This window comes from Cololabis saira, chromosome 22 (genome assembly GCF_033807715.1).
Source record: "Cololabis saira isolate AMF1-May2022 chromosome 22, fColSai1.1, whole genome shotgun sequence".
Taxonomy (NCBI): Eukaryota; Metazoa; Chordata; class Actinopteri; order Beloniformes; family Belonidae; genus Cololabis; species Cololabis saira.
In genome coordinates, this window is record NC_084608.1 from 32301124 (window position 1) to 32325512 (window position 24389).

The window sequence follows — 24389 nt, forward strand, 5'->3', positions numbered from 1 at the left end:
CCGCCTGAGAGCATGACTGGGCCTCGAAAGACCCGTCATGCAGGAACGAGGGAGTCCTGCTAGGGCTGATCCAGCAGTGACATCATCACTAACAGCTTCCTGTCCGATAGAAGAAGAAGCGCCGCAGCAGGCGAGTCTCACTCTCTGGGTTGGGGACGTCTTCATGACGAATTTCACTTTTATCTTTTCTTCTCATATCGTTTTATCGTTTGCTTTTAGAAAAGCAAGAATGTCTGGAGCCGTTTCAGAGGTTTAGTTCAAACTCGAACCTGAAAGAGCCCGTCTGTTACCGTGGTAACCCGCTCTGTTGCACAAGCCGCGCCTTCCTCTCCAGCTCCTGCATCTTAAGCTCCTCCCTCTCCAGCCCCCCCACCCCCACCCCGTTTTTCATTGTCTCTGCTGGACTGGGACTCAATTGTATTAATATTAAGACTGCAACTGCACACAATTCCTTTACACTATATTAGTAGAACACTAACTCAGTTACAGTAATAATAATAATAATAATAATAATAATAATAATAATAATAATAATAATAATAATAATAATAATAATAATAATAATAATAATAATAATAATAATAATAATAATAATAATAATAATAATAATAATAATAATGACTTGGTGGTGGCGCAGTGGGTTAAGCAGCGGGCCATATACTGAGGCTACAGTCCTCCTCCTGCAGCGGTCGCGGGTTCGAATCCAGCCCAGCGCACCTTTGCTGCGTGTCTTCCCCCCGTTCTCTCTATCTACCCCTTTCCAGTCTGCATCTTCAATAAAGGGCCACTAGAGCCCAAAAAAAAAAAAAAAAAAAAAAAAAAAAAAAAAAAAATAATGACTTGGTTTTATATAGCGCCCTTCAAGGCACCCAGAGCGCTTTTACAGAAATCATTATTCATTCATACACATTCTCACTGGTGGTGGTAGCTACATTTGTAGCCACAGCTGCCCTGCAGACTGACATAAGCGTGGCTGCCATATCGCGCCAAACGGCCCCTCCGACCACCACCAACATTCATACACATTCACACGTACACTTGTTCAGTTTCTTTTTTACTGTATTTTTTTTATTTTTCATACTTATAATTTATCTTTATCATTTATTTAGTCTGAGTTCATGTTGTCCTAAACATGTTTCCCCTCTGGGGATCAATAAAGGACCATCTTATCTTATCTTATATTCCTACTTATTCCTCTACCTGCTGATTAAACTGTTTTTGTGCATCTTGAAAGGAAAGTTTTACGCTAATAAAGTTTGTTTAGAGGGACGTTAACATGTGAGGTAACTCACTGCAGGTCTGCTCGGCCGCGTCACCTCCCGGCCGTCGTCTCTGACGTCGTGGGACGAAAGTGTGGAGCCGTCCTTGGGGGCTGAATTACCTGGACACACACACACACACACACACACACACACGCACGCGCACGTACACGCACACGGACACACACACACACACACGTACACGCACACGTACACGCACACGGACACGCACACGCACACGCACACGTACACGCACACGTACACGCACACGGACACACACACACACACACACACACACACACACACACACACACACACACACACACACACACACACACAAGTGAGGACGTGTTCATCACAGAGACAACTTGTCGTTTCTGGACTTTTAAAAAATCTATTGTAGGAGAATCTATTGAAATTGAGGCTGTTAAATAAAATAAATAAATAAATAAATAAATAAATACATTTATAAATAAATAAATAAATGGATAAATATATAAATAAATACCATATTTTCTGGACTATAAGCCGCTACTTTTTTCATAGGTTTTGAACCATGCTGCTTATACAAATTTTTTTTCCTTCACCGCTCAGAATTAGAATAAAAACTAAGACAAAATAAATGCAAAGAAGAATACACTACTTATTCTTTAGCAGATAGAAGTAGAAGCAGATTTCAAACAGATAAATAGATAAATAAATACTGGTTATTTTCTCTTGGTTCTGTCCCGTTTTAATCAGCAAAGTTGCTGCCGTGTTAAAAGACACTGTTAGGAAAGGATCTATTTAGGTACAAACATGTACATCATTTACAGTTCAAAATCCTTCTGTACATGTAGTAAATATCTAATCTAACAACATAAATATCTGCGGCTTGCATATCTTTTTTTTTTTTTAAATAGAGCGGATGCGGCTTATATTATATATATATATATATATATATATATATATTATATATATTATTATAAATAAAATGTATTATTATTATTATTATTATTATTATTATTATTATTATTATAGTCCAGAAAATACGGTAGATAAATATGTAAATAAATAAATAAATAAATATAAATAAATAAATAAATAAATATATTATAAATAGATAAATAAATAGACTCAGGGCGGCTCTGACGAGCGAGGTGAGAGATTCTCCATCTAATGGATGAATGGATGGATGGATGATGGCTGGATGGATGGATGGATGGATGGATGGATGGATGGATGGATGGATGGATGGATGGATGGATGGATGGATGGATGGATGGATGGATGGATGGATGGATGGATGGATGGATGGATGGATGGATGGATGGATGATCGATCTCTCACCTCGCTCGTCGGAGCCGCCCTGCGAGCTGGGCGTGCTGGAGCTGGACGAGCTGCCGCTGCTCGTCCTCTTCAGCGGCGTGTCCGTCAGGACCTCGGCCCGCCGCAGGTCCGGGTTGCTACGGCGACACAAACACAGGGGTGTCAGTCGCCGGGAGGCTGCCGGGTCCGGGTCCGGACTCCCGCGGGGCCTACCTGGCTCGTATGAGGTGGGCGCCGGGCCGCGGGCCCAGGCCCGGCCCGTTCCCGGGGGAGTGCTTCCTGACCAGCGCCGGAGAGATGGAAGTCGTCCTCTGGGGAACCTGCACAGATCCACATCACACCACAGGCAAATCACAACACCTGGAGACTCAGACGGAAACACATCCAGATCTCACAACCCAGATTTGATTCCCAGTAGAAGATTAACGTAGAACTATCGACGTCCAAGCAGTTTACTAGAGCTCTGGGGCCTCATTTATAAAAGAGTGCGCAGGATTCATACTAAAAGTGCACGTAAGCCAAAAGCCGAAAATGGCAGGCGCAAAAAAAAATCTGGATCTATAAAACCCTGTGCACGCACACTTGCACGCAATGTTCGCTTTATAAATCACAGTCCAGCTGGAAGGTTGCGCAGCTGAATCCGCCTCATATCCCGCCCTCTACACGTCCACTTTTTACCATAAATGGTATGTTTTTGCATATGAATGAGCCTGCTGAGCATGCGCAGCGGCTTCCTGCAGCCTGTTTGGGCGTCTGAATGAATGAAACGTGTCGAGCAACCGTGCCACTAACTTTCACGGAGACTGAGATCGAGATGTTGTGGATTAGGTGGAGGTCAGGAAAACCACATTATTTGGTGTTCACAGTAAAAGTATAAATAGTATATAAATAGTATAAAATAAAGAGAGTGAGTGGGCGCAATTTCCACTGGGGACAGGGGGGACATGTCCCCCCAACCTTTCAAAATCATGTTTATGTCCCCCCCCCCCACTTTTTACAGTTTAAAAACTAACGGTAGGCTCAGCCTGTAATTGCAAATCATCAAGACACTCTGTGCGAAGGCGATGCGAAAACGGCACGGCAGCCCGCTGACGCTTTGCTTCAAACACAGAGGGATCAGCGCTATTATATTATAAGTCTGATATACGATGACATTAAGAGTATGACATGAATCTGGCTTCATTTCACCACCTCACCGCCTGCGTCGCCAGTTCCCCATATCTTACGCCTGTTCCTACGGGTTTGGCGTAGGGATACGCCGATTTTTCGGTTAGTTTTTTCTTTTTAAATCCTAACCTTTGCGTAGAAGGTGGCTTGCGCATCTTTCAAGCCCTGTTTTGTGCGCAAGCAAGCTTTATAAATGAGGCCCGTGGTCCTCAGACGTGTCGCTGCTATCAAATTCAAAATAAACAAATATTTTCCATGAAATGGAAACTGATACGTTGTTGATGTTTTATTGGGAGGTTTTAGAGGTCTTCTTCCGGCTCTCGACAAAGGCGGACGCTTTTTCTGCTCCTCTCCCTTATCTATCTGCCCTGCTACTGCTTTTGTCCTGTCTCGTCTTCAGAGTCTCTTCTATTTCACTCCTCCGAAACTCTACAATCATGGAATTGATTAACTGGTCTCTCAGCACAATTGACCAAATTTTTGCGACAAGAAGCCAGGGGGTAAGGGAGCCCTCTTGCCCCAATGGGACATTTTTTGCTGGATACACAATGGATTCCTACAAATACTGGAAACCTTTGTGTTTGGCGATTCTGTCTGTCGAGGACGTTGAAGATGCCTTCATAATTGGATTTATGATAGCAGGATTTCTCTTGATCGGAGGAGGGGGATTCCTGCTGTACCGACAAACGCGTAAGTCGTCGACAGCTGTTTTGGCTCTTTCAGAGCTGCCGGACGTGGCTGAAGGGTCAAGCAAGGCGATCAACGCTCTGACTTTAACGTTGGGGGAGCAAAGTTGTAAGCTGGATGCGATTCTTGAACAGAATCGCAGGCTGGCGGCGGTCTTTGAGCTCATTGGCAAGATGGATAAGACCTTGGAGAAGTTGGAAGCTCGGCTTGGCGGAAATTGATCACAAATTTGCCTGATTGGAGTCGCCATTGATGAACCAGAGACTAAAAGGCAGACGGAAAATTACTGAGGCTGCCTGTTTTTGCAATATAATTGCTGATTCTATAATCTGGCCTTGACAGGGCGGTTTTGGGCGATCGCTCTGGTCACAATCTTCCTGGTGGAATGTAAACAAGGTGACACTGCCCCCACTAACACTAACCCTCCCCTCTCCCACGAACATCTGTGGACCCTGTTTTCAGAACTGTACCGAGCCGCCTGATAACATCAAGGACATTGGCTGAGAGCAGCTCTGAGCGAAGTTCACGATTTACCGCTACACACACACTTACTGATAACCACACCTCCCTCAACTCAACGCCTTCCTCGGCCCCTCCCTCTTATCAGCCCCCCCCCAACAGTCTCCGGGTTCGAGCGCCACGAAGTCGCGGCAATCACTTGGATGTACTGTGCCGGGACCCCCCCCCCCCACACATACACACACACACCCACATGCAAGTCTTGTGATGTCTGTTGCTCTGTGTGCTGAGGTGTTTTTGCACCTTGATACTGTGTGTTATACTCAGTGTGAAGATGTTTTTTTTCTCCCCCCCCCTCTATCCCAGTGTTACCCTTGGAAAACAGGCGCACAATACCATTGTGTCGCCGCCGGTGTATCCGAAGTCAAAAACAGTTTTCTAAGCTGACTTAATAAACTTGATTCTGATTCTGATTTAAATCAGTTAGTTAGTTAGTTGCAGGTGACAGACTCAACGACAGAAACGCCCACGACAACAGTCACCAAGGAAATTAGGAAAAGAAAGGTACACACTCACACACACTCACCTGTACACACACACACACACACACACACACACAATACAGTCACACACACCTACTCACACTCACACACACCTACTCACACACACGCATGCACACACTCACACACACGTACACACACCCACGTGCACACACACACACACACGCACACACACACACACACACATACACACTCTCACCGCCCCCCCCCCCCACACACACACACGCACTCTCTCACACACACACACACACACACACACACTCTCAAATGTACACACACTCACACCCACGTGCACACACACACACACACGTGGGGAACCTTGGGCGGCGTGTCGTCGTCTTTCCTCCAGCGGTCCAGCTTGTCGAGGGGCGGGGCCAGACGGGAGGGGGGCGGGGCCAGGGTCGGGGGCGTGTCCGAGGTGGGGTCTGAGTTCTGCCGGGGCATGGGGGGCCGGGAGGGGGGGTGCCCCCCCTGGGGGTCGTACAGGGACTGGGAGCCCGACAGGCCGTGACCTTTCACCTGCACCAGGTGGGCCACCTGCACACACACACACACACACACACACACACACACACACACACACACACACAGGCAGGAGACAGGCAGGAAGGAAGGAAGAGCAGGGTGGTCATGTGATCAGGAAGAGCAGGGTGGTCATGTGATCAGGAAGCAGGTCAGGAGGAAAGGATGCAGGAGAAGTGAAGAGGAAACAAACGCTGAACGAGAGAAACACCTGAGAAACACCTCCATCCCTCCACTACTCCTCCATCCCTCCACTACACCTCCATCCCTCCACTACTCCTCCATCCCTCCACTACACCTCCATCCCTCCACTACTCCTCCATCCCTCCAACCCTCCACTACTCCTCCGCTCCTCCCTCCTGCTCAGGTTCTCAGATTCCTCAGAAAGACGGAGACGGCTGGACGTGGTGTTCTCACCTGCGGCTCGCCCGACCGGTGCATGGGCGGCGTCCGGGCCTGCTGGATTCCTCCGCTGCTGAAGGACTCGGACCGTGGCGGCAGCGACGGGTCCGAGATCCGGTTGGAGACTTTATGCTGAAAGGCAGGAGAGGCCTGTCGGTTCATCTCATCCACCTGACACACACACACAGGACACGTTATTCAGCAGGCGGCGGCGTATTTAAAGTTATAAGAACTTCAGATAACCCGTAGCGGGTCCAATTCCCCCGAAAACCCCTGAGCTGAAGCAAGGCACTGGTGCAGGTTCGGTATTCCTCTCCCTGAATCTTCTATTTCCTCTGTGCTCTGGTGAACAGCCTGATGACTCACTGCTCACTGCTCATACCTTTTTCACTGGATGCTGCTAACAGCCCTGGGGTGTTCCTCAGGGGTCGATCCTGGGACCACTTCTCTTTATTTTAAATCAGAGACAGACTTGACAGAAATTAAGTCTGTCTTTTTTGCTTTTATGCTGATGATCCAGCTGATGATATACTGTTCTCCTCCACATGAAACAGTTTTAAAGCCACTCTAAACAAGATGCCTGACCACATGTTGATGAAACTGCCGCTGGTGATATTCTGATACTGACTCAGGACCGGCGGGCTCATTTACTTTTGAAATCACTGTAGCTCCATATCGGTTTGTCTGGATCGTTATTATATCATCACAAGGTAACGCTTTCTAGAGGCAGACGGTAAAATTAGCCCCATGAGAGTTCCCCACGTACGTTTCACATGATAGCAGATATTAAAATATGAGTTTACTCAGTAGATAAGTAGATGAATGCTGCCCCCATGTGGCCGGAGGTGTTAATGCTACATAGAGTGCCTTTAAAGTCAGAACTTAATCTAATTCACACTGCAGTTAAATACAATTCAAGTCACAATTATGTTTAAAAAATGCTTCTTAACAAGTGAATAAGCATTTAAATCATCTCCATGAATAAGGACTTCCTCTTCTACAAAGATGGAGATGATGAAGCTTAGAGTTTCTATTTCCTGCTTCACATCTGCAGATATCGACCCAACAGAGGACAGATATGAAATATTGATGATGCACAAAACATTAGAGCATCTAAACATCTGTCATTGCACAAATATGAGAGCAGAGGAGTTTTGATGAAGCTCTTTAGCTCAGTTAAACGCCTCGGCCCCCCTATTCTGTAAAAGCTGCAGATGTCAGCTCTGGAAGCGGGTGGTTTGTGTCTCCTCTGAGTGTCCCCCCCCCCCCCCTGGTCTCGTGAGGCTGGGACCAGGGTAGACCTATCTGCAGCGAGCACGCTGCCACGTGCAGCGTCCGCGGGGAGGAACTGATATAGCTGCTGCTGCCCTACATCTGTCTACCAGCCACCAGGGGGCGGGATCTGCCCTACATGTGTGTGTGTGTGTGTGTGTGTGTGTGTGTGTGTGTGTGTGTGTGTGTGTGTGTGTGTGTGTGTGTGTGTGTGTGTGTGTGTGTGTGTGCGTGTGTGTGTGTGTGTGTCCTGGTCTTGTCTCGGTCTCAGGTCTTGTATCAGCAGTTCTTCCTCTTGTTAATGTACAGCTTTGTAAACTATTTGTATTTTGCATTTTATTTAATGTTTTGGTGCATCTGCATGTGTCTGTATTTAATTACAGTTTTGTGTTTATAACGGTCTTGTTTGAATAAATATATGAATAATATTTGCATATCGTTGTGATTGATCAGGTCCATTTCAGTGATGCTGATATACGGTGTAATCTGATTACTATAATGGTAAATAATGTAATTTCAATCTTTAATATTTAAAATCCAGGTTTCATCTCCAAATTAAGTCCAATTTAAATCAGTAACATTTACTATTCATTCCTTTTCTGAGGTGGAGGGGGGTGTTGGAGCTGGTTATTCTGCTAGAGGACTTTGGGACTAGTTAGTAGTCGTGTCAATCCTTAAAGCACTGGAGTCAATCCTCCAATAGTGTAGAAATAGCGGTAGTGCAGTCGCCACACATATCTGATCTCAGCTGATGGATGGAAACATTTATAGTGAGTTCAACATCATCATCCACTTCTCTGTGTTATTGAGCTGCAGTTGAAAACAACCTCATATGGAAACTAGAACCAGGATGATGTTCTACAATCACGCTGGATCAGGACATTACTAGGTTTGTTTTGGTCTCGTTCTTAAGCTGAACTAGTCCTGGTCTCAGTTTAGGTGGTCTTGACTACAAGTCTAGTGTGTGTGTGTGTGTGTGTGTGTGTGTGTATTCATGGTTTTTCTCGCTGCTACGTCCCTCAGCGAGCTCAGAAGATGCAGAAAAGGTTTAGCGGTTAAACAGAAGCCACCAGCAGACTGGGACAACCTGCAGCCCCGGGGGGGGGAGCATCCTGCCGGGGGGCAGGCGTTAGTGAGGAAGAGGATGAGGAAGAGTCAGAGAAGATCCAGAATGCACTGGGCTGAAATTCCCCAGCAAGTGTCAGGTGTTTCAGGGTCGGGGCGGCGAGGAGACTCCGGGAGCCAGAGCAAGCGCTCAGAGAGAGTTAGCGGCCCCCGCCAGGAGGACGGGGGGCCGAGGTGGAAACAAAGGAAGCCCGGGTCAGGTGACCGGGTTAGAGGTTAGTGGAGGTGGAGGCGGGGGGGCTCCAGAACCAGGGAGCCGACTGACCCGGCGGCCGGCGCTGCGGCCCCTGGAGTCGGGGCTCCGCTGGGGGCTCCGCTGGGGGCTCCGCTGGGGGCTCCGCTGGGGGCTCCGCTGGGGGCTCCGGCCGTCCGGCCCCGGCACGCAGGTGACCCGGATCCGGGGCAGGTGCAGGTGGTCCCGGGCGGGGCTGAGGTGCGCGGGGTAGGACGGGGGGCGGGAGCGGGACGGCTTGTAGCCGGGCAGCAGGAGCAGGTTGTCCAGGTTGGCGCCGCGGCGCTGCTGCCTGAAGGAGTGGTACCGCTTGGGCGGGACGCGGGGGGAGTTGCTCTGAGCCCGGCGCATCACCTGCAGGGCAGGGGGGGGGCGTTGGCATGACAACGGGCCAGAGACACGGCGCAGAGGGCCGGAGACGCCCGCAGCTCGTGTTTAGGCGCCACATTATTTCTGATTCAAAACTTCACATTTATGATAATAAAACACTTTGCTGCGCCGCTGGATCTGTAAGAGAGAGTTGTCGGGGTTACCGTCGCCGTGGGTTACCGTCGCCCGATACCTGGAGGGCAGAAATACCCACAAACCCGCGGGTTCTGGTCATGGTTTTCAGGTGCCTGCGTTCACCCCGGACCACCGAGGAGGAGCAGGTGCCCCGACACCTCCAGGGCTGCTGAAAGTCCAGCCTCTGAATGTCGGAGGTAAATGTGGGGAAGTACCGGACACTGAACCGTTCAAGGGTTCGACTTGGAGATGAGGTGAGGATTTCATTTCCAGTCTAGTCGAGCATTTAGATTGTCCTCGAGTCACAACTCATGATGGACCTTTAACACGGCTGCTGGAAGTGATGGAGCTAACGGAGTTAAAGGAGCTAACAGAGCTAAAAATAGCTAAAGGAGCTAACAGAGCTAACAGAGCTAATGAAGCTAAGTGGGAGTCTGAGTAAGGATCCTGAAGGAAACTAACCCTCGTCTCGTCCCAGCGAGAGAACCAGAGCAGCGGTTCTGATGATGGCGCCGAGGTGAGACGTAAAGCGCTATATAAGGTCAAGTTCGACGTAACCAGCCAATAGGGCTGTTCGATTTTGCCCAAAAATAAAATCTCGATTTTTTTCTCTCAAAATCCGATTTTCGATTACGATTACGATTATTTTGTGAATTGACAAAAGGCAAAGAAATTATTTCAAATATGCTGTTTTTTTATTGAAAATTTGCCCCATTGGGCTTTAAGTGCAAACTTTGCTCTTATTAAACCAAAAATGAATGAATAAAGTGCAAAGCTCTGTAAAATAAGTTGAAAAAAAGTTTTAAAAAATATAATAAAATATAAAGTTTTATCTCTGAAAAAAAAAATCAGCAAATCAGCACTTGCAAACATACAGTAAGTTATATTTCCAATTAATAAAACAAGACATTTTCTAATTAAACTAAACTGGGTCTTTGCATGCTAAATAATAATGCAACCCATGAAGGAGGTAGAGGTGTGTAATGTCAGTCATTACATTTGCTGTTCACATTTGCAAGTTTTTTGCAAGGAACACGAGCCGGTCTACCGCATCTGGCTTGAGGGATGCCCGGTGGCATGTTACAACGCCCCCTCCTACACTAAAGAGCCTCTCCGATGGGGCACTTGTCGCAGGTATTGAGAGATATTTCCATCAATCATTAATATGGTATCAATCATTAATATGTGTGCAGACAAGGTTAAAAAAAAAAAAAAAAAAAAATTAAAAGAAAAAAAAAAATTAAAAATCGATTTTACGAGTTTCACGTTTTAACATCGTTCTAATTACATAATCGCGATTACGATTTAAAATCGATTAATCGAACAGCCCTAATGCCCGGTGGCATGTTACAACGCCCCCTCCTACACTAAAGAGCCTCTCCCATGGGGCACTTGTCGCAGGTATTGAGAGGTATTTCCATCAATCATTAATATGTGTTCAGACAAGGTAAAAAAAAAAAAAAAAAAAAGAAAAGAAAAAGTGAAAAATCGATTTTACGAGTTTCACGTTTTAACATCATTCTAATTACATAATCGCGATTACGATTTAAAATCGATTAATCGAACAGCCCTACCAGCCAACTAAAAAAAGGGTGTAAATGCTTCGATTTTAAGTGTTTGAAGTCACAGATGAGGATAATTTTTCTGGATTCATGTTTTTGATTCTGAAACACACGTTAAAACCTTCCTGTATCGAGTCTAAGCTCAAATCCAGCCAACAGAGGTTAGGTTTCATTACACGCCCCGCCCACACGGCGGCGCCAAGGCGACGCTGAGCGACGCTGCGCGACGCTGCGCAACGCTGCGCGACGCTGCTCCCCACCCACCTCTTTGGCCCAGGCCGGCTTGTCGTTGCTGCTGGGCGCCTGGTCCTTGTAGTGGTACAGCTGCTTCTTGTCGGGCGGCGGTCGCGGCGGCTCCTGCTGCTGCTGCTGCAGTGACACCAGGTAGGCCCGCTCCTGCTGCAGCTGCCTCTGCAGCCGCTCCGCCTGCCGCTGCTCCTCGATCTGCTTCCGCTTGTACTCCTGCCGGCAGAGAGACACGTTGGTTTCTTATAAACTCATCGGCTGATCTACTCCAGGTGGGCAGAGCCAGGGACAGCCAGGAGCCCATTACATGGACTGTATTTTCGCACCATAAGGCGCATCGTATTGTAAGGTGCACCTTCAATAAATAACCTACTGTATCGGCTCGAATATAAGACGACCCTGATTATAAGACGACCCCTTCTTTTTCAAGAATCAAGTTTGAAAAAAGACTTTTTGAACACCAAATTCAATTTTTATAGAGAAAATAATTACAGTACATCTGAAACAAATGATTACAACAATATATTCGAGCGAAAAAGCATGTTATTTTGCCTCATTCAAATCCTCATCTTGAAGTTTGCATCACAACTTCTCCTCAGCTGCTGTTTAACCTGCCGATCTTCCACCCACTTTTCTCTAGATTGTCGCGACGTTTCTCCATTTTCTGTTATCTCTTCTCTTATAATCTTCTCTTTTCTACGGAAGAGTATTAGGGCCACTTAAAAAAAATAAAAAGAATTCTGAGAAAAAAGTCAGAATTCTGACTTTAATCTCAGAATTCTGAGAAAAAAGTCAGAATTCTGAGACCCCGTCCACACGTAGCCGGATATCTGCGGATATCTGCTAAACCGGAGATATTTTCCTACGTTTTGACCTGTCATCCACACGAAAACGCAAATAAACGAAGGTTTAAAAAAACTCCGGGCAAAGTGAAGATTTTTGAAAACTCCGTTTATGTAGATGCGTGTAGACACACACAACCGGAGTTTTGTGTTTTCGAACGTCACATTAAGCGCCAAAACAACAACAAATCTGCTCTGACGTGCGACTTTTGTTTACTACAGATGATCCAGCATCTGTTCTCCAAGCTATTTATTAAATAAATGGTCTCTGGTCTCGACCACCGCTTACTGCGTTACACCGACACAGAGGCTACACCGTAGGGTACGCGGAGCCGCGGAGCCCCCGCGGAGCCCCCGCGGAGCCCCCGCGGAGCCCCCGCGGAGCCCCCGCGGAGCCGCGGAGGTGCAGCTTTCCCGGGAGCTGCAGATGATCTACAGGTTAGAATGCTTATTAATGTGGTCGAAAACGCAGATCTTCGGTTATGTGTGGAAGGATTTTTTTTTAAAAACGATGTAATGTGGATGCAAATTTTTTTATAAACGGAGGGGGGAAATATTCGTTTTTAAAAATACCCGGCTACGTGTGGACGGGGTCTGAGATTAAAGTCAGAATTCTGACTTTTTTCTCAGAATTCTGACTTTTTTCTCAGAATTCTGAGATTAAAGTTAGAATTCTGACTTTTTTCTTAGAATTCTGAGATTAAAGTCAGAATTCTGACTTTTTTCTCAGAATTCTGACTTTTTTCTCAGAATTCTGAGATTAAAGTCAGAATTCTGACTTTTTTCTCAGAATTCTGACTTTTTTCTCAGAATTCTGAGATTAAAGTCAGAATTCTGATTTTTTTCTCAGAATTCTGACTTTTTTCTCAGAATTCTGAGATTAAAGTCAGAATTCTGACTTTTTTCTCAGAATTCTGACTTTTTTCTCAGAATTCTGAGATTAAAGTCAGAATTCTGATTTTTTTCTCAGAATTCTTTTTATTTTTTTTAAGTGGCCCTAATACTCTTCTGTACTTTTCTTTCTTACCGCTATTTTTATTTTTCTTCTTCGTGACAGTGGTTCGCTTTGGCCTGGGGAGTTAAGTTCAGCATCCGCATTAAAGATATCTGGCGCCATCTAGCGTTGTGAAATGGTATAACGTCTAGACCCCGAATGTAAGACGACCCCCACTTTTTCAGTCTTATTTCAATGCAAAAAACGCCGTCTTATATTCGGGCCAATACGGTTTTTTAAAACCCTCTTCATATATAAGGCGCACGGAATAAATGGTAAGATACCGTACTATAGTGGCTGGGGTTGAGTTACATATCTACCTGATGGAGTTGCGCTACAGGAAATGCTACAAAATCCTACAGCAAATGCAAAAAAAAAAAAAAAGTCAAGAAGTCAAACTTTATTAACAAAATAAAAACCAGCTTTCTGAAAACTTCGTTCACTCCCAAAACAAACGCGGAGGGGAACTTTTTCAGTTCATCCCCGAATCCCTCGAAACCTTCTTCCGTGTAGGAACAGAACAGCTGGACGAGTTCGGCATCCAACGGTTCCGTCTCGTCACAGTCGCCATTATGCGAGTCAGCGTCGCTGCTGTTGCCCTGAACGTCTGTGACGATTCCTGCCGGTTTTAGCGCCGTTACTTCGGCAACACCAACTACATTACCCACAATCCCCCTGACTACAGTAACAGAAATTACCGTAACGTAAACCTTTTAGATATTTTAGCCTTATAGTGCGGAAAATACGGTCCCTGACTAATTAATCATCAGCAAATGTTTTACAGTATCCACACAATGCCAAGAGGGAAAGACATCAGCAACAATATTGGAGAAACAATCAATCTAATGTAAGTCCCCCCTTAGTTACCGTTGCTAGGAGCGGTAACTAAGGGGGCGGGACTAACTGCTGGTCAAATGTTGCTGTCTCTCTGGGTCACCAGGAAACGTTTTCACAGGTTAAGTCGGGATAACTTCATCCAGGATTAAACAATCAGCCAGAACATGAGGACCGTGGGTCGCCACGGCGACGCCCCGGGTCGCCACGGCGACGCCGCCCGTCTGCGTGGGTGTGTGGCGGCGTTACCAGCAGTAAAGCCTGCTCCTGCAGGAGCTGCTGCTGCAGGATCTCCAGCTGCCGCTGCTCCTCCTCCAGCTGCCTACGGATGTACTCCTAACCACGCCGAGGACGCAGCCAATCACAGCGGCCGGGGGGCGGGGCCAGCCGGAGACATCGGCAGAGCAGGAAACACAGGGGAGGAAGGAGAGGGAGGAAGAGGAGGAGGAGGAGGAGGAGGAGGAGGTGTGAGATCAGGGTTCAGTCAGAAACCAACAGAAGGATCAGCAGGAAGACATGCGTGTTATTAGAGCTGGAGAGGTTCCCCGACCCCGACCACAGGTTGAATCTGGGCATCTCCTGAGAGCCACCAGGGGGCGCTAACATGCATTTTAACAGCCAGCAGAAGAATGAAGAGAAGAAGAAAAACAGGGGATGCACCGCGGTCGTAGCGACTGATACCCTTTTTCCACCAAACCGGTTCCAGGCTGGTTCTGATTCTGGGCCAGTGCTGAGTTTGGAACCAGGCTTTCTGTTCCCACTGACAAAGAGCTGTCTCTGGTTCCAAAGTAGCACCAACTCTCTGCTGGTCTAGAGGAAAGAACCGCTTACGTAAGCGGAGGGGGTGAGTTATTAAGACCAACGGCAATAGCTAGACTGGGAGACGGAGACATTTTCCAATAAGAATGAATCTGGATGCAGCAAAGCATCATGGGAGGAGGAGGAGACAACCTGTCTTTTAGAGATGTGACCACGGAGGAGCTACGTGGACCAAGTCATGTTAGAGCAGATACTAGTGATGCACCGATTGTTCGGTAACCGAAATTGTTCGGCCGAAAATGGTAAAAAAACACTTTCGGTGTTCGGTGGAATAAATGGGAAAAAAAACGAACAATTAATAACGGCGTTGTAATATAAGGAAATAGACTGGCCGCTCCCGTAACAGTTGCGCACCACAAACATAAATCGTTGGCCAACCAAAAACTAACCACATAAGAATTTTACCAACATTCACCAGCAGGTGGAACCAAAACAACATAAATCAATCTATTACAGGTGCGTTTAGATGACGAAATCAAACGTGGAAGAGCGTGGAGTGAAGTGGTGCGGTGCAAACATGTCAGCAGTGTGGAAGTATTTTAGAGTGGCAAAGAATAATACAAGAATGGCTGTTTGCAATGAATGTTCTGCTCAAATATCTAGAGGGGGCACATCTGCAAAGTCTTTCAGCTACAAGTTTGATTTATCATTTGAAATGATAAAAAACCCTGAGCGCTTTAATGCATTTTTATTGTTTTAAAGCCTATGTTACAATGTTCAGCCAGTTAAGCCTAACGTAAGCCCAAAGATGGCCCAAAAATGTATTTTGCTAATTTATTTATTTATTGTTCTTTGCTGGTATAATGTCTGCTGGAATATTTAAGAAATGCTGGGAAATTAAAAAATGTTCAGTTTTTTATGTTCAACAAATGTTTTCTACCTTGTAATTTTGTAAAAGATTTTTTTCTTTTAAAAGCATGCCTAAATCAAATTTATTTGATTTATGCAATGGTGAAAAATTTGGCAAAATAAATGAAAAACTGCGAAGAACCATGTTCGGTATTGTTCGGTATTCGGCCAAGTGTTTATTATTATTTTCGGTTTCGGTTTCGGCCACAAATTTTCATTTCGGTGCATCACTAGCAGATACCTGGTTGCTGCTGCAACTTTCATGCAAATGCAGCGACGTAACTGACGTTTGCAGAGACGTAATGACGTGGCTCCACTTAACACCCAAGCTGTGGAAAAACAAACTGGTTTGCAAGTTGAACGGGTTGTGAACCAGAACCAGCTCTGGAACCGGTTTGGTGGAAAAGTGGTATCAGAGTAAAAGAACCCCCTCGCCGGTTTGGGAGTAAAATGTTTCTGGTCCAAATGCTTAAATGATTTGTGGTCACATGAATTTCCTGCTTTTTGAAAACCCAATCAGCAAAGACCCCCCTGCCCCGCCAGGTCTTTACCGTCTCCTCTTAAAGAGGACGTAGTTATGTCCTTCATCCTTCCACCATATTTATCTTTTACTGCTACCAATAAAACCTCCTGGTTTGAATATAAACTTCTCCCCTCTTTCATATCATTTGCACTTGTTCGGGGGGGTTTTCTTGTCCAAACGTGTCCCTTTATCTCCCGCCACGCGGCCACCATGATAAGAAGAACAAGGTCTGTCAGCGCCGGCCGCCCAGATAACAACAAAAGTCTGTGGGGGGGGAGGATGTTTTATCTCATCACAGCCAGAAAAGACGTGAAAAACATCATGTGACCCTCAGACTGTCATCTCTGCCTCAAGAAACGTCTGAAGATCATCAGCAGGGCGGAGATTCTACCCCCTTCTGAGTTTCAGAGGAGGGAAAGTCAGCTGGAGGAACGTCGTACGTGGACTGGTTTAACCTGGACTGATGCAACCTGGGAAGCTGTTCTGTGGTCAGACGGACTGAGATTTGAATTTATTTTATTCTTAACGGCGTGTCCTGAGGGCGACGGAGGAGGAGGTTGACCCTGGTTGTCATGGAGACCCAGACCCGCCCAGAACTATGACCCGCCGGCCGAGGAGAATTTTGACCCTTTGAAAGTGAGAAATGTCACGTGTGCTCTTTAGCGGTTGGGTGTGACGTCACGGCGGCGCGTCCCACCTCTGCGGTCCTACCTGCTCTCTCTCGGCGTGCCGCCTCTCCTCCTCCCGCCGCAGCTGCTCCATCTCCTCGTACCGCCGCCGCTGCTCGCGCTCCTGCTGCTTCCTCAGCTCCCGCTCGCGCCGCTGTTGCTGCCGACGGGAAGAACAGAGTCAGGTCTCATGTACGGTCGCCATGACAACCTTACGGAGGTGGTGCCTTCACCCCCCCATCAGATAGAATCATTTACAGCATTTATATTATATCACGATTTTAGACTACAGATGTATGTACGACTAGAGCGGGGGTCGGCAACCCAAAATGTTGAAAGAGCCGTATTGGACCAAAAACACAAAAAACAAATATGTCTGGAGCCGCAAAAAATGAAAAGTCTTGTATAATTTTTTTTTTTTTCATTATGCACTTTGAGAAAAAAGTTGAAATTTTGAGAAAAAAGTCAAAATGTCGAGAAAAAAGTCGAAATGACGAGAAAAAAAGTCGAAATGTTGAGAAAAAAGTCGAAATGTCAAGATTAATGTTGAAGTACAATCTTGAGAAAAAAGTCGAAATGTCGAGAAAAAAGTCGAAATGTCAAGATTAATGTTGAAGTACAATCTTGAGAAAAAAGTCGAAATGTCGAGAAAAAAGTTGAAATGTCGAGAAAAAAGTCGAAATGTCAAGATCAATGTTGAAGTACAATCTTGAGAAAAAAGTCGAAATGTCGAGAAAAAAGTCGAAATGTTGATAAAAAGTCAAAATTTCGAAAAAAAAAAAGTCAAAATGTCAAGATTAAAAAGAAAAGGAAAAAGGAAGAAAAAAGGGAAAAAAAATGGAAAAAAAGAAGAAAAAAAGGGAAAAAAAAAAGGTGAAACATTTTTGAAAAAGCTCCAGGAGCCACTAGGGCGGCGCTAAAGAGCCGCATGCGGCTCTAGAGCCGCGGGTTGCCGACACCTGGACTAGGGAGTGTGGCCTTTGGACGGGGGGTTGTCCAGTTCTTCTTACGTCCCGTATGAGTCGTCCTACGATCTGATTGGTTCCTAGCGTTTAGTACCGGGGGACATGACGGGAGGACTACCTGACCCCTAAAGGGCGATCACGTTATCACAGGAATACCGTCACCGTGGCAACGCCCTGACTCCATCGAGGAAAGGCCTCGCCGGCCGGAACTTTTAAGAGATTAGGAGACGGCAGCAACCGAAGACAAACCTCCGGCGGATGGAAACATGTACCTCCTCCAGCCGGCGCCGCTGCTCCTTCTGCTCCTCGATGCGCTTCTGCCGCTCGGCCAGCAGCTGCCGCTTGTGCTCCTCGTTCTGCTGCTGCTCCAGCTGCTGGCGGCGGATCAGCTCCGAGCGCTCCTTGTTGGCCAGCTGGAGGCGCAGGAAGTCCCGCCTCAGCGTGGACTCCCCGGGGATGTTGATGATGGAGCTGGGGAGGATCAGGGCAGGGGTTAGCGGCGGCGTGGCTTCAGCGGCGTGGCCGTGGCGGCGGCGGCTACCTACCTGGGCTCGCCTATGTCCCTCTCCTCGTCCTCTTCCTCGCTGCCGCTGTACTCGTACTCCGTCTCATCTGGAGGGAGACACACAGGTTTGAGGCTGGAGGGGCGGGGGGTTGTTGGTAGGGATGGGCGGTACGGACTAAAAAATGTATCACGATAATTTCTGGCATTTATCCCGATAACGATAAAAAAAATACCAATTCAACTCCACCTTTGTAACTATAAATTTATCTCGCTCTCAGATCCGCCATGTTTGTTACACAAAAACCTCATCAACGGGAATTTATCCTTTTTTCTTTCTTTCTTTCTTTCTTTCTTTCTTTCTTTCTTTCTTTCTGGCTCATTTCCTTCCTTCCTTCCTTCTTCCCTTCCTCTTTTCTCCCTTCCTTCTCCCCTTTCCTTCCTTCTTTCTTTTTTCCCTTCCTTCCTTCCTTCTTTCTCTCCTGCTCTCTCCTTCCTTCTTCCCTTCCTCTTTTCTCCCTCCCTTCCTTCCTTCCTTCCTTCCTTCCTTCCTTCCTTCCTTCCTACCTTCCTTCTTTCCTCCTGCTCTCTCCTTCCTTCTTCCTATCCTCGTTTTCTCCCTTCCTTCCTTCTTTCCTTGTTTTCTCCCTTCCTTGTTTTCTTTCTTCCTTCCTTCCTTCCTTCCTTCCTTCCTCCTTTCCTTGTTTTCTCCCTTCTCCCCTTTCCTCTTCTTTCTTTCCTTCTTTCTTTCTTTCTTTCTTTCTTTCTTTCTTTCTTTCTTTCCTTCCTTCCTTCCTTCCTTCCTTCCTTCCTTCCTTCCTTCCTTCCTTCCTTCCTTCCTTCCTTCCTTCCTTCCTTCCTTCCTTTCCTTCCTTCCTTCCTTCCTCCCTCCCTCCCTCCCTCCCTCCCTCCCTCCCTCCCTCCCTCCCTCCCTCCCTCCCTCCCTCCCTCCCTCCCTCCTTTCTTTCTTTCTTTCTTTCTTTCTTTCTTTCTTTCTTTTCTTTCTTTCTTTCTTTCTTTCTTTCTTTCTTCTTTCTTTCTTCCTTCCTTCCTTCCTTCCTTCCTTCCTTCCTTCCTTCCTTCCTTCCTTCCTTCCTTCCTTCCTTCCTTCCTTCCTTCCTTCCTTCCTTCCTTCCTTCCTTCCTTCCTTCCTTCCTTCCTTCCTTCCTTCCTTCCTTCACGTTGTGCGTGGATTTAACACAGAACCATAAATCAGCTTTACACAAAAACTTCATCAACAGGAATTTATCGTTTTTACTGCGAGATGACAAATTCTTATCGTGAGGAATTGTTTTGACGGTTTATCATGAACGGTAAAATATCGCCCATTCCTAGTTGGCGTGCCGGCGGGGGGGCAGCTTACCCCTCTCCCCCCTCCTCTTCTTGGTGCGGTCGATGTGGTCCTTGAGCTGGATGCGGACCTGCCGCTCGTTGGGCAGGTCCCGGATGAAGGGGTGCTTGAGCAGCTGCTCCGTGCTCGGCCGCTGGCCGTGGCTCTTCACCAGGCAGCTCTCGATGAACGACTGGAACTTCTTGGACCTGAAACGCACAGACGCGCCAACGTTAGCGCAACGTACGGGTTAAGACTCTGAAGAACTCTCTGTACGCCTGCGGTCAAAGACCAAAAACGAACACTGGAGGCGGATTATTATGTGATGGAAACCCGGGACGGACTCGGGACTCGTGTTCCTGGGAGCACTGAAGCCGCCCAGCAGGGAACACGATCCAGAAACGACTTGTTTGAACCGAAGATCTTTCAAAATGAGACCAATACCCCTTTTCCACCAAACTGGTTCCAGAGCTGGTTCTGGTTCACAACTAGGGCTGCAACGATTCGTCGACGTTGTCGACAAAAATCGATAATCAAAATTGTCGACAACGAATTCCATTGTCGACAATTGTCGCCGGATATGTTTTTCCAACGGAGTGAGGCGTCTCACCCCAATACAATCTCTGCATCTCAGCCGAGCATTAGCGGTTAAACAAAAATGACGGTGTCCTGTAGAGCAGCTGCATGTCACAAAAACTTCAAAAGTTTGGGAGCATTTTTAGCCTGGATACGGCGAATAAAAAGATTACTTGCAAGGTTTGCAAAGCAGACTTTGCTTAGCACGGAAGCACGTCGGTGACGCACGAGCATTTGAAGAGAAAGCACGTCGGACAGTTGAACGAAACGGACTTGCCTTGGTAAGATATTAAGCGTATTTTGGCTTTAAAAGAGACCTTTAACGTTATGCCTGACTGTGCCTGACAAAAGTATTTTAAATTAAATGCATGCAGTCCGAAGAAGAGCCACCGTGGAGCCCTTTCTGCAGAAGAAACTGCTGACGAGTTTCAACAATTGATACACGAGTTCAACCCAGAGCACGTCCTGCCATCCAGAACCCATTTCACCCACTTGATGGAGAAAAAATACGAGACGTTTTATTTTATTTTATCATTTATTTTTTATATAACACAATTGCCTGTCCTTAAAAAATGAAAAATAATGGACAGATATTTATTTATTTTGGTTTTAGATAGGACATTTTATTTACTTTTTGTATGAACAGCACTAAAGTTGAATAAAATATCTATTTTTCATTTAAGTACCCATCTTTCTTGTGTTTATTATCATTTGCCACATAATTAAAGCAACTTCATACTAAATTTAAGAAAAAATTACATATATCCGATTAGCAAACCAGCTAAGAACCGGTTTATTTTTCAGAGGAGCCACGTCATTATGTCTCTGCAAACGTCAGTTACGTCGCTGCGTTTGCGTGAAAGTTGCAGCAACAACAATGTATTTGCTCTAACAGGACTTGGTCCTCGTAGTTCCTCCGTGGACACGTCTCTAAAAGACAGGTTGTCTCCTCCTCCTCCCATGATGCTTTGCTGCATCCAGATTCATTCTTATTTGAAAATGTCTCCGTCTCCCAGTCTTGCTGTTGCTGTTGGTCTTAATAACTCCACCTCCTCCACTTACGTAAGCGGTTCGTTCCTCCAAACCAGCAAAGAGTTGGTGCTACCTTGGAACCGGAGGCAGTTCTGTCAGTAGGAACAGAAGCCTCCGGGGGCCGAGATCTAACAGCTCGTTGGTTATTGAATGACTCCGAGCTTTATGCCGAGTCGTCCAGGATCTGCTGAGAGATCTGAGGTTTAAGTTTTGAACCCACAACCGAGTTTGAACGACCTTTGGAAGCTCCGATGTGACTTTTACTCGGTTTAATCAGTCTTGGACCCTCAGAAGTGACAGAAAGATGCCTCAGACCTGAATATATTCCTCTTAAAGACAACTGTAACGAGGGAGTTGTTGTTTCTGTCTTCTGGTGTGAATGAGATGGTTTCATCATTTCTGCAGATATTTCCCCACATTTAAGAGATTTAGGGCCTGATTTACTAAAGGTTTGCGTGTGTAAAAACGTGAGCAAACTTGACATCACCCGCAAACCAATGTGCAAGCTGATCTACTAACAGCGTGCAAAGAGGACTGCGCCTCTCAAATGCGCAAAATAGCACACGCAATCCATTTAGTACTTTTGCCCTGATGAATAATCAATATGGGGCGTACCCGCCAGATATCGCTAAATACTGGGAGGGGAAGATGCAAATTGGTCCATTTACCACGCGCAATGAGATTTACCAAAACTGAAAGTAATTGCGGGGATTGTGATTGCGTCTGTATTTAATACGTTCGAAAGGAAGGTGCTAATCTCCACATGCAAAGGAGAAATATTTTATTTGAATGTTAAATCGAGTATTATTCAGCAAAAGGTTGCCCCAGGAGGCACATTCATTTTTTTTATTTGTGATAATAAATAAATCACGTGTTTTCATGGAGAAAAAAGTGTTTCTCATTGTGCGCCTATACTTGTTATGCAGTTGTCATACCCCGGTGTTGTGCCGTATTCAGCACCCCTGCCGTGAAAAGCACCCCCCTCGTCTGACAAAAATGATATTCTCATTCCGTGTTCTGTTCTGCGTCCAGTTTTGTGTTAATGTTTAAATGCGCTCATGGATTCCACAATAGTCATACTTTCCCACAATCACAGTCACAGATAACAAAAATCGGGTAAATGGTTATTGATGTCATTAATTAATAGCCTGCTTACTGTGTTGTCTTCCATAATATTTGTAAATATATATATAATATAAACTCCTAAGTATGTGTTTGTGTGAGTGTGTATATATAAATATATTGAAGTGTCAGTGTGTTGTTTTTTTTCTTGGTCTACTTATCATTGAATATACGAGGGGGTGCTTTTCACGGCAGGGGTGCTGAATACGGCACAACAATTTGCCTCTTCCACTAATATCTCCAACTCCAACTCGTCAAATTTCATGTTGCGCTTGCGACTATCCTGCTTTCCATCCAGACTCTCCATGGCGCAAAGTTTGCGCCGCAAACCGTAAGACGCGCAACACCTCATTTAAATACTGCGGTTTGCACCTGTTATCAATTGCGCACGCAATCTTAGTTGATCACCCCGCAAAACACACAACAACAGCACGCGCAAACTTTTTCATTGCACACAGCAATTTAGTACTCTTTATTTAGGATCTTAGTAAATCGGGCCCCTTAGTTTTCTAATAGAGGGTATGTATTGACGTCACTTCCCCCACTGGACCAGCCCCCTTACTCACACGGAGTGGCAAAACATCCAACTGACAAAAATGGCTGCAACTGGTAGGGGAAACTGTGGAAAAGACGTGATAACAGCAGATTATCGGCTTAAAGGCAGTTGGACTGACAGTTACCAAGAACCCGTGGTCCATGGACATGAATATTTGGCCACGAATCAAGTTTCCTGATATTTATATGAACTTAATTTCTACACCGGGGAAATACACGGAGCAAAGCTTGAAGGCTTACAAAAGTCTTGACGCTTGGTCCGACTTCAAGGCAGGATTTGTTGTAGAAATTAAAGTGATGAGGACACTGAACTTTATGATTTGAATGTTTAACGTTAGATACCCAAAAATCCAACATTACCTGATACAAAATGGGAACCACAAATCCACGTTTCGGTGCCTGGAAACCAGTTGTTTCTGTGAATTACAGTGATCCATTTGTCTCTCTTAAGCTTATTTTTCGGCAGTCTGTAAAACGATAACTCCGATTTCCTGCTAAATCTATGAGTACAGTCGATCGCACAACAGCTCTTTCACATTTGAGATGTTTTCCAGTTGCTCAAACTGAAAGTTTACGCTGACACTCAGTCTTTCTGACACTCGCTGTGAAGTTGCATCTGTGACGTCATGTGCATTCCCTCTATTTCCTCAAATGTGACTCCGAAGGCCGAGTTGCACCTTTCACTCCCGGTTTTAACATCCGTCTCTGCCTGGATGTCCGGCGGCGTGTTTGTGCCGACTCACCACTTCTTGGACTTGAGCCTCGGCGCAGGATTCCTGGGGATGAGGAAGAGCGCCCTCATGGGATGCATGTCGCACAGCGCTGCGGCGGCGAGGGGGGGGGCAGAGAGCAGAGGAGAGAGATGCTGATTGGACGTTTGACTGGAGGACAGACTGCAGGTCAGCTGATCGGCGTCTCACTTACGTGGCCGCTCCCTCCGCCATCTCCACCGCCGTGATGCCGAGCGACCACAGATCACTCTGCAGACACAGACACGGGGACAGAACCGGCATTACCGTATCAGCCCGGATATAAGACCACCCTGATTATAAGACGACCCCCTCTTTTTCAAGAATCAAGTTTGAAAAAATACTTTTTGAACACCAAATTCAATTTTTATACAGAAAATAATGACAGTACATCTGAAACAAATCATTATAACAATATATTTGAGAGAAAAAGCATGTTATTTTGCCTCATTCAAATCATCATCTTGAAGTTTGCATCATAACTTCTCCTCAGCTGCCGGTTTACCTGCCGAACTTCGTTTACCTGCCGAACTTCCACCCACTTTTCTCCAGATTGTCGCTACGTTTCTCATTTTCTGTTATCTCTTCTCTTAATTTTTTCTCTCTTCTTTCTCACCGCTATTTTGTATTTTTATTCTTCGTGACAGGGGTTCGCTTTGGCCTGGGGAGTTAAGTTCAGCATTCGCGTTGTGAATGGGTATAATGTCTAGACCCCGGATGGAAG

At 46.0% G+C, this 24389-nt stretch overlaps 2 protein-coding genes across 5 annotated transcripts in view; both read right to left on the reverse strand.

Moving 5' to 3' along the window:
- Positions 1-23735, reverse strand: part of LOC133423570 (TRAF2 and NCK-interacting protein kinase-like) — a 49886-nt gene extending 26151 nt beyond the window's left edge. For 2 of the 4 annotated variants that reach the window (XM_061713800.1, XM_061713798.1), the window contains exons 1-12: positions 23660-23735; positions 19665-19840; positions 18345-18411; positions 18072-18270; positions 16878-16994; positions 14225-14311; positions 11324-11521; positions 9027-9347; positions 6380-6535; positions 2781-2887; positions 2589-2704; positions 1293-1381 (exon numbers count right to left, since the gene is read on the reverse strand). In XM_061713800.1, coding sequence (XP_061569784.1) covers positions 1293-1381; positions 2589-2704; positions 2781-2887; positions 6380-6535; positions 9027-9347; positions 11324-11521; positions 14225-14311; positions 16878-16994; positions 18072-18270; positions 18345-18411; positions 19665-19840; positions 23660-23727 — 1701 coding nt within the window. In that variant the 5' untranslated portion in view covers positions 23728-23735. The remainder of the gene's footprint in view (positions 1-1292; positions 1382-2588; positions 2705-2780; positions 2888-6379; positions 6536-9026; positions 9348-11323; positions 11522-14224; positions 14312-16877; positions 16995-18071; positions 18271-18344; positions 18412-19664; positions 19841-23659) is intronic. The other 2 variants (XM_061713799.1, XM_061713801.1) reach the window with 2 other exon arrangements.
- A 101-nt stretch (positions 23736-23836) lies between these two features.
- Positions 23837-24389, reverse strand: part of LOC133423403 (TRAF2 and NCK-interacting protein kinase-like) — a 68883-nt gene continuing 68330 nt past the window's right edge. The window contains 1 exon segment of the mRNA XM_061713580.1: positions 23837-23896. Within this exon segment, the coding sequence (XP_061569564.1) occupies positions 23837-23896 (60 nt within the window).